Here is a 13524-nt window from a genome sequence, read left to right as displayed (position 1 = left end):
TAACACAGTCAAGTCACTCGACCCTTTTCGACATATCGTTGACGAAATGTGGTTATAGGGTTGACTCGGTTCAGTTTATTTTCGACGTTTACCGAGTGTGCCAATATTTTTTGTTTTTGTGAATTTAATATTCTGTTATTTAGTGCTAGTTTTACGGACTTTTACTTTAATATAATTTATATTAATAGTAGTTGTTTGGTAATGGCTTCTCACGGACTGCTGTGTTGAATCTTGCAAAAAACATTCAAACGACCCAAGTGTTTCTTTTTTTTGTATTCCCAATGATGACATAAGGTAAGCAATAATATTAGAAATACATTTTATCATAATAATAATTTTAATTGTACACTGTGTCCCAAATTGGTTGTAATTGCATGGTACCTCGATTAATATTAAAGATAGAACCTTCCGGTTTTCACGAATCTCTGTCACTTTTTTGTCAAACTTATAATTCCGAAAACAAAAATGACCTATCTTCTTTTTGGAGATACAGACTGAACTTGAAATATTTCACTTTTAGGGGCCTTATTATATCTCAGGCCCTGTATAAGTTAGAAAAAAAGTAAAAACTGCTATTATTAGATATTTTCACGTAGAGTTCAGTGGCGTAGTGAAAAAAAATATTTCAGTTTTTTTCTCGTAGATATGACCCAAACTTTGGTGTTTTTTAAATGGAACACCCTGTATTTTTTTATCTCATTAAATATTTTTATTTTTTCTCTTTAAAATGATATGGAACAGTAGGTAATTAAAATATTAGTAATAGTCAAAAATAACGAAAAACATAATATAAGAGTATAACTAAAATAAGAGTTCAATTTACACAAACCCCCATAAGGCATTTATACAGCAAAATAAAATAAGAAGTTGACCAAAATGCAACTAATATTTTATTTTTATTTGAAAACGAAAGTACGCACGGCGTTTTGGTCAGAAAACCCATTGAAAGACAAAGAGATAAAATTTACCTGGTATATAATTGGTCAATTTCTTGAAATATACCTGGCATGTGATTGGTAATTCCTTATTTCTTATTTTATTTTATTTTGCTGTTTAAATGCATAAATGTCAAATAAGGCCTTATTTTATTCTATTTGTCTGTTTAAATTCAGCTTAACTAGTCGGCAATTAAGGTATATATTTAGGTTTACACCCTTTATATTAGGTACACCTTTATTAAGATTAAATGGTTTTTAGGGGATTCTAGTTTTCTTAACAACATTCCTAAGGTTTTGACTCAAATTTAAGGGTTTTATTAGGATTATAAAAAGAAATAAAAACAAAGAAAAAATGGCGACATAAATATATTACCTATTACCTAGTTGTTGTTTATTTAATGTGTCACAATGAATAAGCGTCAAAACTCATCAAAATATTTTAAAATAAAAAAAACCTTGATTTTACCCAATAATATTATTAAACTTAATACTTTCCTTATTGCCCCCGTAAACGCATTTCTAATGTGAACTTTGTGGACCGACTTGTATCCTGTCATACAGTAGTTTACAAGTGATTTACGACCGCTTATAAAAAAAGGCGGCATTTTGAGGCGATCAAAGAAGTGATTCTACTTGTTGAAATCTATATACTTTGGTTTGATCCCAAATATACGGTGTCCATAGTCGAGCATGGAGGTGGTTCCGTGATGGTGTGGGGGTGTTTTTCGGGGTATGGGATGGGTCCACTACACTTGATAGAAGGCACGATGGATCTTTTCATGTATAAAGACATACTGCAGGATGTTATGGTACCTTACGATGATGAAGTTATGCCACTCAACCACTACTTTCAACATGATAACGATCCGAAACACGCATCCAAGGTCGTTAAGCAATGGTTGACCCAAGAAAAAATTAATGTTATCAAATGGCCGTCACAGTCACCTAAATCCGATCGAGAACATTTGGGATTACATTGATCGTCACATCCCATGTAAAAATTTCAAAAATAAACAAGAACTTTTTGAAGCTTTGAAGACATGCTGGATATCCATTGACACATCCTATATTGACAATTTAATTAGGTCCATGCCCAAAAGATTGGTGAAAGTGAGAAGAAATAGAGGCTATGCAACTCATTATTAAATAAAACCCTTTAAATTTTATATACTTATTTTTATTTTAGTAAGCTTTGAATTTGTCAATTTAATTTTGGCCTCTTGAAAATTATTTAGTTTTTTAATATTTTTTTAATAAAATTGGGTATTACGAATAAATAGTTTAAATATAATTAAGCATTACAAATAGGCTCCGTTGTTTTTTAATCAGGTACTGTCCCACCTAATTTATCATTTTCTAAACCGTGATATAAACAAATTTGAAAAATAAGTAGTTGTCAATCTACTTTTGGCCACCAGTGTATATTTTAGTGTGAGGTCTTTGAACTTGTTTGAAACTACTGTTATTAATTCTAAATCCTATTTGTCATAGGATAATCACGCAATCGATAAGCAAGAGGGTTGTCTTGAGAGATTCTGTAAATTTTTTTTATCCGAAAAAACCTTTTATTGCATTTTTTTTCAATTGCGTTTTATGCTGTCGATCCACGTTTAGGCTTCCATTTAGTGCTTCATGCCGTAAAGCTTTTAAAAAGGAAAACATTCTAACAATCATCAATATATTTTGCAATGTGCCTGTGAACTCTTAAAAGGTTCTACTAACCTTATGAAATCCGGAGACGTAAATTATTATAGTACCAGGAATGCAATTAAATTGTATACTCCCTTTAATCATTTGCCTAGTCATGTCAGGAGTGCTAAAATTCTTCCAGCATTTTGGGAAACTGTAAAGTTCATTTATTTATTTGATAGAAACAGTTGATCAGCCCTCCATTAACAATTTGATTTACATTCATTACAAAAAGCTAGGCTTCAGAACTTTAAAATTATCAAGATTACTTAAACTACACAAAACATGAAAAATATAACTAAAACGAGTTAGCAAAACATTTAACCAAGATAAAATTAACAATCAAATTTAACAAAATATATAACAACCTTGAAGACCTTCATATTTTTTTCAAAGAGACAAGGCTAAGGGGCTTTCAAAGGCTTTCAAAGTGACAAGGTTAAATTAAATAGTAATAAAATTAATAACAAAGCAACAGATATTGTAAAACGAGGTACGAGGAAAACTAAGGTAAAATAGATATTATTAATCTATAGATGTTTATAATAGGTTGTGAATACCGAAAACAATGAATCCATTTATGACTCGGTAAATAAAGGCAGCTCGTGACACATCACGACGGGACTTAAATGTCGGTAAGAATAACTGTTGTTCAGTAATCATGATTTTCAATGGTAGTGCGAGTATAGTATGCACAATCCTGATTCTCTCCAAAGTATCAAATTGATTCTGGAAATAAGGCGACCATACAATTGGACAGTATTCCAAAACAGTTCTAACCAACCAACAATAAACCAATCTTGTGGAATCTATTGACAAATATTTACAAATCTTAGAAATAAAACCAAGAGGATTAGCTACCTTAATTGAAACGGTGTTTATATGGTCAACAAAAGTGAGCTTCTCATCTAAAATGACACCCAAATCTTAAATAGAAGAAGCAAGTTCAAGTTCAAAAAATGCTTTATTGTCATAGAACGTTACAATTCTGTTGACAAAGCTATACTAAATACAAGGTAAAATAAATAAATAAAAAATATTTAAAGTAACAATGTATTGAAATATAAGCTAAAATCCAGATGAAACACTAACAAAAAATTTAAAAAAAGAGGTTACCAAACAAAAAATAAATAATCGGACATTAAAGGGACAACTTATAAATTGAAGGTACAAAAGTTAAAAAAAAAATAATCTCTTCAATCTACTAGTTAATATATTTAGGGAAGCAGGGAAGAAAAACCAAGGTGCCGAGGGGTCAAATTCTGTCTTGCAAAAATTCGCTCACGCTATAGTAGGATTTTCTTAAGAGAATATTTTTAAGTTTACTCTTAAAAATTGTAAAACAGTTGGATTCCTTCAACGTTTTTGGTAGATAATTATAGATCTTCCTGGCATTGTATAAAATGGAACTTTTGATAAGCACTGAGTGAGGAATGGGTGTTAGTAAACATCCTCTCTGCTTTGTATTGTTTACAGTGGGTGCTAGATGTCTGGACTTTTTGTATAATAAACAGGATGTTTCGGGAATAAAAAGAGAAGGTTAAGTCAGCAACTTGTGTTTTAGAAATAGGGGTTTGCAGGATTCCCTTCCTTTGGAATGCCGAACAGCCTGATGATAATTTGTTATGTGGCTTTTGAAAGTTAAGTTTTTATCTATTAGGATATCAAGAAATTTAGAAACTTCACTACAAGTGGTTTCATAATCATGTAAAATAACTGGTTCAGAAACGCAATTAAAATGCATAATCAAATTACGAGACAGTTTTACCACTATCCAAAACTCTTTATTTTTAATCTTGACACGTGTTTCGCTAACGATGTTAGCATCTTCGGTACAAGATGCTAACAGAAGATGAAACTAAACAAAAAATTACTTACAGATCTCCTTATATACTAATGATGTAACTAATAGAGTAGAAAAGGCAATGAAGTATGGCCAAACAAAATTTGTTTGATTTTGTTTGGCCATCGTTAGCGAAACACGTGTCGAGATTAAAAATAAAGAGTTTTGGTTAGTGGTAAAACTGTCTCGTAATTTGAGCATCACATCAAAGGTTCCAACCATAGGACTAAAATGCATAATGTTTGTTTTAGAAACATTAAAGGATAATAGGCTACAATCACACCAGTATTTAATATATTGAATATCACAGTTTATGGTACGCATTAACATATATCTGTTAGGATGTGTCCATAAAACGGTTGTGCCATCTGCAAATAAAGTTACAAGTCCTTTGATTTTGGTATTTACGATGTCATTAATTATAATAAAACGAGGATGGGTCCTAAAAATTGATCCTTGCGGAACACCAGATAAATTGTGTTCCAATATTGAATCAAAATTTCCAACACTTATAGTTTGCTATATGATAAATATTATTCAAACCAGAGAAAAGAATTTCCTCTAAAGCCATAGAATTCTAGCTTTAGCAGCAAAACTCTGTGATTTACAGTCAAAAGCTTTTCAAGAGATTACAGAATACTGCTGCAGCAAACTCTCCCTCATTAAGATGTACATAAAGTTCAGTAAAGAAGTATATAAAATAACATCAGATGTATTTTTTTTCGATTGGCAGCCTAACTGATTGAAGCTAAGAACCTCCTTGCTTTCCAAAAATGATGTTACTCTATTCTTCACTAACTTTTTCACTATCTTTGAGAGTGTTGGACAGAGTGCAATGCGCCAAAAGTGTTCAGGGCTATTCGTATTTTTCGTGTACATTTTGGAAGTGGGACCACCATGGAAATCTTCAGACACTCTGGAAAGGTTCCAGTCAGAACACAGAAAGGAGTGGTTGATTGCCTAAGAAAGTGCAACCCGGGCACAATCGGGCAGATGTCAAAATATTTTTAGTGAGATTCCATCCCAACTACTACTAGTCTCGTTTTTTAGTTCCCTCAGTACCTGCTTTATTTCATACTTCTACGTTGGTGTGAGAAAGAATGAGTCAAGACATTTGTCCTTTAAGAAATCCAAGGGTTTAGTTTTTTAACATTACTCGAGAGTCTGTGTGATACATTGCAAAAATATTTATTAAGAACTTCAGGCTCAACTGATTGCTTAGAATTCTCTTTCTTGGCTTTGCCGCGCAGTTGGTTGACTATGTTCCAGCACTCCCTTTGTCTATTAGAAGAAACTGTTCATTGGGCTTGAAAATATTTCTTTTTTGAATATTCTATTACTTTTCTGTAAATTTTCCTGTAGTTGTTAAAATAAGAGATAAAGAAGGCATTACTGAAAAATTTACGAATATACCTTTGGTAACCCAAGGCTTTCTATTTTCAGACTTTAAATTCCTTAAAAGAAAACTTTTTTTAAAGATTGTTGTTAGGGAGCTAAGTGAGACAAAGTGTAGTTGTTAGATGGACCCATCCAATCGGTGCCTTGACATTTCTGCATAAAGCGTGTAAAGTTATGTTTTAAAAAGATTCTTCCCTGCTTCCTAGCACGCGCAGTTCGCCCTCTTTACCTATCCGAAGCAATACCCAAAAATTCAGGCTCATGATCGGAGAGACCTGGATTCATTAACGCACACTCAGAGCTATTGTCCTCATCTTGAGTACAAACATAATCAATAATTAATAGTGAAGAAATAGTCCATACTTGCAGTGGAGTCGTAGGTTAAGGTAAAATGAAAACCCTTCAGTCTCTCTCCACTTATTTATTAAATATTTAGTTAGCTGAAAATTCCCTACATGTTTCGGACACTGGTGTCCATCATCAGGGGGTAAAAGGTTTAAAATGGTAACAGGCACACTCCTCAGGGTTTGATTACATATCAAAAACCCTCTATTTATTACTATTGTTTTCAATTTTAATTTTTTTGTCTTTTTTTGTTTTTGTTTTTTTTTTTTTTTTTGAAAAAAAAAAATACAATAAAATTGAAAACAATAGTAATAAATAGAGGGTTTTTGATATGTAATCAAACCCTGAGGCGTGTGCCCGTTACGAATTTTAAACCTTTTACCCCCTGATAACGGACACCACTGTGTCCGAAACATATAGGGAATTTTAAGCTAACTAAATGTTTAATAAATAAGTCGAGGGAGGCTGAAGGATTTTCATTTTACCATAATCAATAATGGTTGATGAGGTTTGTGAGATTCTTGTTGAGTCCTTCACATGCATTTTTAGATTAAAGGAACTTAATAAATTAATTAATTCAGTGGCGTAACTATGGTCTTTGTTTGCAAAATTAATGTTTAGGTCACCTGCCAATACAATCATGAATCCAAGGTTAAGCAATTCCAATAAAATATAAAGCCTTTCCAACTATTGCCAACTTCAAAAGTTGGTAACCAAAAGTATAGCCTGTTTCAACTCTGCTGGCTTTGCGACAAAAACTTCAAAAACAAAATTTACGTGCTTTTAAGTAAAGTTAATTTTGTACACACCATTTTTCTAATCTAACTAGATCATCCTGCAATAATGCATCTAAAGGTCTTCAAAATTTTAAGGCGTCTGCTAACATTAAACATTTGGTATTTAAGAAGCGGGTGATATATTTTCGTGATATCATATCACGAAAATGCCGGAAAAAAAAGTGGAGCCGCCCTGAGGGCCTTCAGGTGATACTGTCTAAATGACAACCTATTTTTGACCTTTTGACTAGGTCTAGATGAGGCATTCAACAAATTTGGCATTAAAACATACAACAATCAGTTTGTCCAGAAGGAACTGGTGATCAACCTTATTAAACGCTTTGGAAAAGTCTGTGTATACCGCATCTACGTGTTAATGCTAATAGAATTTCTCTTTCCCCAGACTGAACACTGCAATAATGAACAAGCATCTGAACGACCTTATGGACGGTTTAACTGCCAAAGTATTCCGTACGTACAACGCCTCGTGGACCCTACAACAACAATTGGACCAACTGACCAACGAGGACGACACGGTCGCCGAGAAAATTCTCTCTTATAATAGGGCGAACAGAGCCGTAGCTATTTTATGTAACCATCAAAGGGCGGTGCCGAAGGGCCATCAGAAATCGATGGAAAAACTGAAGGAGAAAATAGAGCAGAAACGGGAACAGATCAAAGATGCCGAGCGGCAGGTGAAGGACGCGCAGAGGGAAGCGAAACACGGCAGCGTGAAGGAGAAGGTCGCTTATGATAAGAAGAAGAAACAGTTGGAGAGGATGAGAGATCAGTTGGCTAAACTAGAAATTCAGGTGAGTACTATTTTTATGAAATTGTTATTTTTAGGATAATTTTATGTGATTTTCTGTAAAAAAGTATATAAAATGTTGCTTTCTGTAGTTATAGGCCTATTTACGCGATGCCAGTAATTGGTATGCTAATTTTTGACTGGCAATGGACTGGAATTGGATCGTTTACACAATATCAGCCAGTAGTAAAGTTTCACTGTGTTATTTTCAAAAATGAATTCGAGAAAAACTCAACTTTTCAAAAAAAGAACTATAAGATCCATGATTTTGTAATTAAATTTTGCATTAAGAATAGACAAGACAGAAGCGACTTTTGGTGCGAAAACGGTAGAAATCATTGAGCGAACTATAACAGGAGGTTTGGCTTTTCTGTTGAAGCAAATTACAGTACCCATTTCTTTTTTGTTACTCCAAAGTCGTGTACCAAATTTTATACAATTCATGATTAAAAAAAATTTTTTTTCATAGAACTTTAACACCATATTGGCACCTTTCCAGTCTGGCGTAACCAGATTAAACCTTCTGTATTGTGATTGTGAGATATTCTAGTTTTTGTATGTATTTATAAGTGGCTAAGGGAAAATATTGGGTAATTTTATAACATTAGATAGTACACTTACAAATTAAAAATGCACAATTTTCCAAAAAAATATGGTATCTGTATCATCAGATTGCTCGGCTTCGGATTGCTTATAAACGCATGCCAAAACCTCCCTATCTCCCGAAAAAGTTATTATTTGCTGTGTGACTGTTATTATTTTATTTCACCATGGCTGTTTATACTCCTCCTGAAAGAGTTGAAATAAATAAATGAGTACAAATAATTAAACGGCTACAGAGTGTAGAGAATGTAGGAATTTATTTTCAGTGGACTTATAAGACCCATTCCTTGTACAAAAAACCATTTTAAATGTTGTTGTCTATCTTGAAAAATGTTTTTGTTACACTAAATGAAACATTAAACAAGAATGGCTTGTCGAAAGATATCAGAAAGACGAACGAACGGCTTGTTTGAGTGCCGTGGAATTCGACACGATCCAGTACAAGACGTGTTGTAGAGGAATTGGGTATTTAAAATTCAACTGTGACCAAAACTTATGGGTTAATTATAAGATTGTTTGTAAGAAAAAACACTTACAAATTTTTTAAACAAAAACTTCTAAACTCAGGATATACAGGGTGTTTCGGGAGGAAAGGGAAATATTTTGTGAACATGTTCAGAAGGTCAAAATAAGATAAATTAACCCATATGTTTTAATCCGATTCTCAACAGTTTCTAAAATAATCGTTTTTTTTTGTAATATATTTTATTTTAAAAGCAACACAAACAAATACTAGTGAAAAAACAAAATTCCACTCTAATTTAAAATGTTTTCGAAAATACCCCCATCAACTTCAAGGCAAGCTGCAGCAGGTTTAATTGCTTGGGGATTGTTTTTAATAATATTTAAAGCATTCAAAATTTGATTGTGGAGTCCTTCTACGGTTTCTACTGGTGTTTCGTACACTAGAGCTTTCATCCACCCTCAGAGACAATAATCCAGTGGATTTAAGTCTGGTGACCTCAAAGGCTAAACTTGAGGTCCTCCTCTGCCAATCCAACGATCAGAAAAACCATTGTCTAAGAAATTACGCACTCGGCGACTAAAATGAGGCGGGGCTCCATCGTGTTGAAAATACATTCAGTGTCGAACTATTAGCGGAACATCATCCAACATGTGTATTAAATGGTCTTCCAAAAAGCATAAATATCCTTCTCCAGTAAGACGTTTATCTAATACAAAAGGACCAAACAACTGGTCGTTCAGCATTCCACACCACACGTTAACACTGATTCGATGTTGAAAGTTTCGTTTAAACGTGGCATGAGGATTTTCATCTGACTACCGATGTTCATTGTGTCGGTTAATAATTCCATTGCGGGTAAAATGAGCTTCATCGCTAAATAAAATGTATTTATGTAGGCCTCAATTTTGTTGGATCCATTCGCAAAATTGAACCCTTAAGCCATAATCACCCTCTTGAAGATGTTGAACCGGAGAGGCTTAAAACCGTTCTTCGTAAGTGTCTTTAAAACGTCCACATGTGATGCTAATCGAAGTTCTTTTGTAATCCACCTCGTACTAATACCCGGGTTCTCTTCAGCCATATCCAGAACATTTTCTTCATTTTCCACATTTAGTCCCGCCTCTTGTTCAAAATTAATTCTTCGCTTGGAAACCTTCCTGTTTCCTGAGCATTTGCAAAAACTGTCTGAAAAACTTTTTGATTAGGAATTCTTCGATTTGGAAAATGACGTCGGTATTCATCAACCTAATGCGCTACCATTACAGAAACCATACACGAATATCATGTCAGCATACTCCCTATGGGTAAATGTGTGAGGCATTACGTAATTCAGAAACGATTAAGAATCGTATTAAGTAGTATAATTATCATATGGGTTAATTTATCTTATTTTGACCTTCTGAATATGCTCCCAAAATATTTCCCTTTCCTCCCGCAACACCCTGTATATCTCGATTGTTAATAGCGAAGAATGGAATTCTGGGAAATGGTTCAGAAGAAAGCTAATAATGTTGAACTTTTTTTAAAATATACTGTATATAAGATTATAGATGAATTATCTTTCTCAGTAATATAATTACATATTTATATATTGTTCACAGAAAAGTGTATTACCGTATCCTTAAGCGCTAAATTTTTAGGCAGGTATTTTGAGAGACATTGCCTATTTTGATAAAACTTTCTTGGACATCGATGGTTTTTGCCCAAGTAGGCGATATTTTAGTCAAAATTTTGCTCACGTGATTTTTCAATTTCCAAGTTGGGTTGGTGTGAATAGTACCAAATTCCTGAAAATTGAGTGTTTTTGAAGAAAAACATTACATTAATTATAATGTACCCATAACTATATACTTCTGACTTCTATATAGATTTTAAAATTGATTCTTTCAGTTTTTTTCGTCATAGCTCCCTGTTTTAATTTTTTAGTTTTGGTAATAACACATTCAATAAATCGAATCTTTTGAATTACTTTTATATTAACTATTCCTTTTTTTAAACTTATTTATTTCAGTGTTACAAATTTGGCGATAATTTTGAGTATTGCATTCTACCCACGCATTGTAAGGTATTTGTATCCATTGGATTTGAAAATAAAGTGAATTGTTTCTCTTTAAAAATATTTTTAATGACTAAATTGTATTGGAATAAGAGGCGAATGATATGGATACACATACAGTTTCTAAATATTGTCTACTGAAAAAATCATCCTAAAAAATTTTAGTATTACATTATGCGTCCTTTGGAGATTTATTTAAGATTTTTTTGAGGTAATTTTCGCTAAAAAAATTTGTGTACGTAATTAAACTAATTTTTTTTTATGTTAAAACATTGTGATTTTTTTCTTAGGTAACACTTGATAACTTCCTCCCTACCCCTGCGGAAGATTTTGTAAGATTCGTTAAACTCTCCCCTAAACGTCTTACGTATTTTATATTTTTTAATATTCTCAAAATTTTACGTCTTGCAGATGCCGTAGCAATATAAATATGTATTCTTTTTATGACATATGTAAATTTACCCTTTATTTAATTCTACAATTTTATCCGTAGGAAACGGATCGAGACGAAAACAAGACGATAGCTTTAGGCACATCAAAACTAAACTATTTAGATCCGAGGATATCGGTGGCGTGGTGTAAAAAATACGACGTGCCCATCGAGAAAATCTACAACAAAACACAAAGGGACAAATTCCGTTGGGCAATCGATATGGCCGGGCCCGACTATCGATTCGATAAAATCAAATAAGACTTTTAATGTTGTTTGTTTGAAGAAGTTTTATGAAAACTTCGGACCATCGATCATCACTGTTTTTTTTTTGTATGTCCGGTGCAATGTCACTTAGATTTCAGATTCATCAAAGTGATAATATTTTAGTGGAAGCCTAAATAAATTCCAGTGTATTATTTTATTTAATTATCGCATGTATCATGTTCGATAGGACGGATTTTTAAAAAGTTAAATTTCATTTTATCTCATTCGACTAGTATTGTAAACATAATTTTTTTAAAAGTCCTGACCCCCACTTCTTAGGTACCCAATTTAATATAATATTAAGTATAAATTATTTGATTATTAGGTGTGAATTTAAATGTTGAATGTGATTTTGCGCGCAGGTTTTGTAAAATAAAGAAATACAATTGTTTATCTAATTTTATTTAAAGACATTCTTTTTAAATTATTTTCAGTAGGTTGGGTTACATGCTGTAATTCGTCAAATCCATTTTACTGATAGTTAATTTTTACTGTAAAGTAAATGATCAGTGTAGGGTCTGTATATTACAGATAATATGTCAATAAATGAACGTGTAAGACAGATGTTTCTTGTTTTTTTTTCTATTGCAAACAAAATTGCATGACAATATAGATTATTATTGCAACAATAAAGAAAATAATATTAATTGTTCTTTCAATTTTAGGCTAGTAAAGAAGTGTTCAAATTCTCTCACCCTGTACAAATTACTACTCGTTTCCTCTAAATTATAATACTTAGAATTTAATTTTTAACAAATCTTGGAAAAAAACACCGAAAATAAGATTGGGTATGTCTGGTCAATTCGGGCAGGGAGTGGCCGTCAAGATTTTAATAGGGCAAGTCACGCGCGCTCTCATCGTTCACCCGCTAAATTGGCACAAATATGCCTCTAAATCTCCACTTTTTGTGAAAGAATCTCTTTTTAAGTAAAATAACTCCCTATCGATCTCTAAAGCCCTATTTCACTAAATTAAATAAATAGTGACCTAAAAGGTTTATGGATGTAAACTTTAAGAATTTATTTTAGTTTAAGAAGTATTTGCCCGAGTGTCCGCCGAAGTAAGAGCTGTGTTTTTTTTCGGATATTATTATTTCATTAAACGGGTCGAATTTATCAGAACAAATTGTGTGTTGTGATTTCTTCCCCATCCTTTAAATCACCGGATAAATTAAAATAAAAACAGAATCAGTCCCTTTGGAAATAAAATATAAATTTATATAATATAATAATAATAAATTAATAATATAATATATATTTATATTTATAACATATAAATTTTTAAATTCTCTATCTATTATGTTGGGAAAGGACTTAGAGCCCCCGACAAGAACAATGAGGTGTATAATATGATAAAAAAATAAAAGATTTTGAATCTGATAGTCTCAACATTACATTTCTTTGTTGTTTTCGTATTTGTGAATATATTACCCACAGTAGTAATGAATGACTAAAAACAATTATTTTCCTAAATGTTGGAAGGAAGTTATTTTATTACCTGTTCTTAAAAAAAGAAAACCCTATTTACTATAATCATTTTTGATCAATTAGTGTGCTACCAATGTCCAAAGTTCTAGAACAAGTTTTGGATATACAAGCGCGAGAACATTATTACTACTACAAAAATATCAAATTATTATTATTGCATTACACGTTTAACGTTTACACAAGTAAAAATGTAAGTCTGAAGGCTAGAAATATATACAGGATGCGCCAGCAAGGCGTACGGCTAAAATAAAATAACGCCTAAACTATGCAGAGTAGAAAAAACTTATATGACATGGTTAAAAGGTTGACAAAAATCTACAAAATAAAAATAATTTTACATATACAAGGTTCGTCAAAAATAAGTTACGAAAAAATATGTCGTTTTTTCAAATTGAACACCCTGTATTTAATGGCGTTG

At 32.3% G+C, this 13524-nt stretch overlaps 1 protein-coding gene across 3 annotated transcripts in view; it reads left to right on the top strand.

The window, feature by feature from the left end:
• LOC126743541 (DNA topoisomerase I, mitochondrial) overlaps positions 1-12183 on the top strand; it is a 44878-nt gene extending 32695 nt beyond the window's left edge. For all 3 annotated transcript variants that reach the window (XM_050450675.1, XM_050450676.1, XM_050450677.1), the window contains 2 exons: positions 7393-7801; positions 11416-12183. In XM_050450675.1, coding sequence (XP_050306632.1) covers positions 7393-7801; positions 11416-11613 — 607 coding nt within the window. In that variant the 3' untranslated portion in view covers positions 11614-12183. The remainder of the gene's footprint in view (positions 1-7392; positions 7802-11415) is intronic.
• The last annotated feature ends 1341 nt before the right edge of the window (positions 12184-13524 follow it).

Source organism: Anthonomus grandis, chromosome 13, assembly GCF_022605725.1.
Source record: "Anthonomus grandis grandis chromosome 13, icAntGran1.3, whole genome shotgun sequence".
Taxonomy (NCBI): domain Eukaryota; kingdom Metazoa; phylum Arthropoda; class Insecta; order Coleoptera; family Curculionidae; genus Anthonomus; species Anthonomus grandis.
This window is presented reverse-complemented; position numbering and strand designations above follow the sequence as displayed.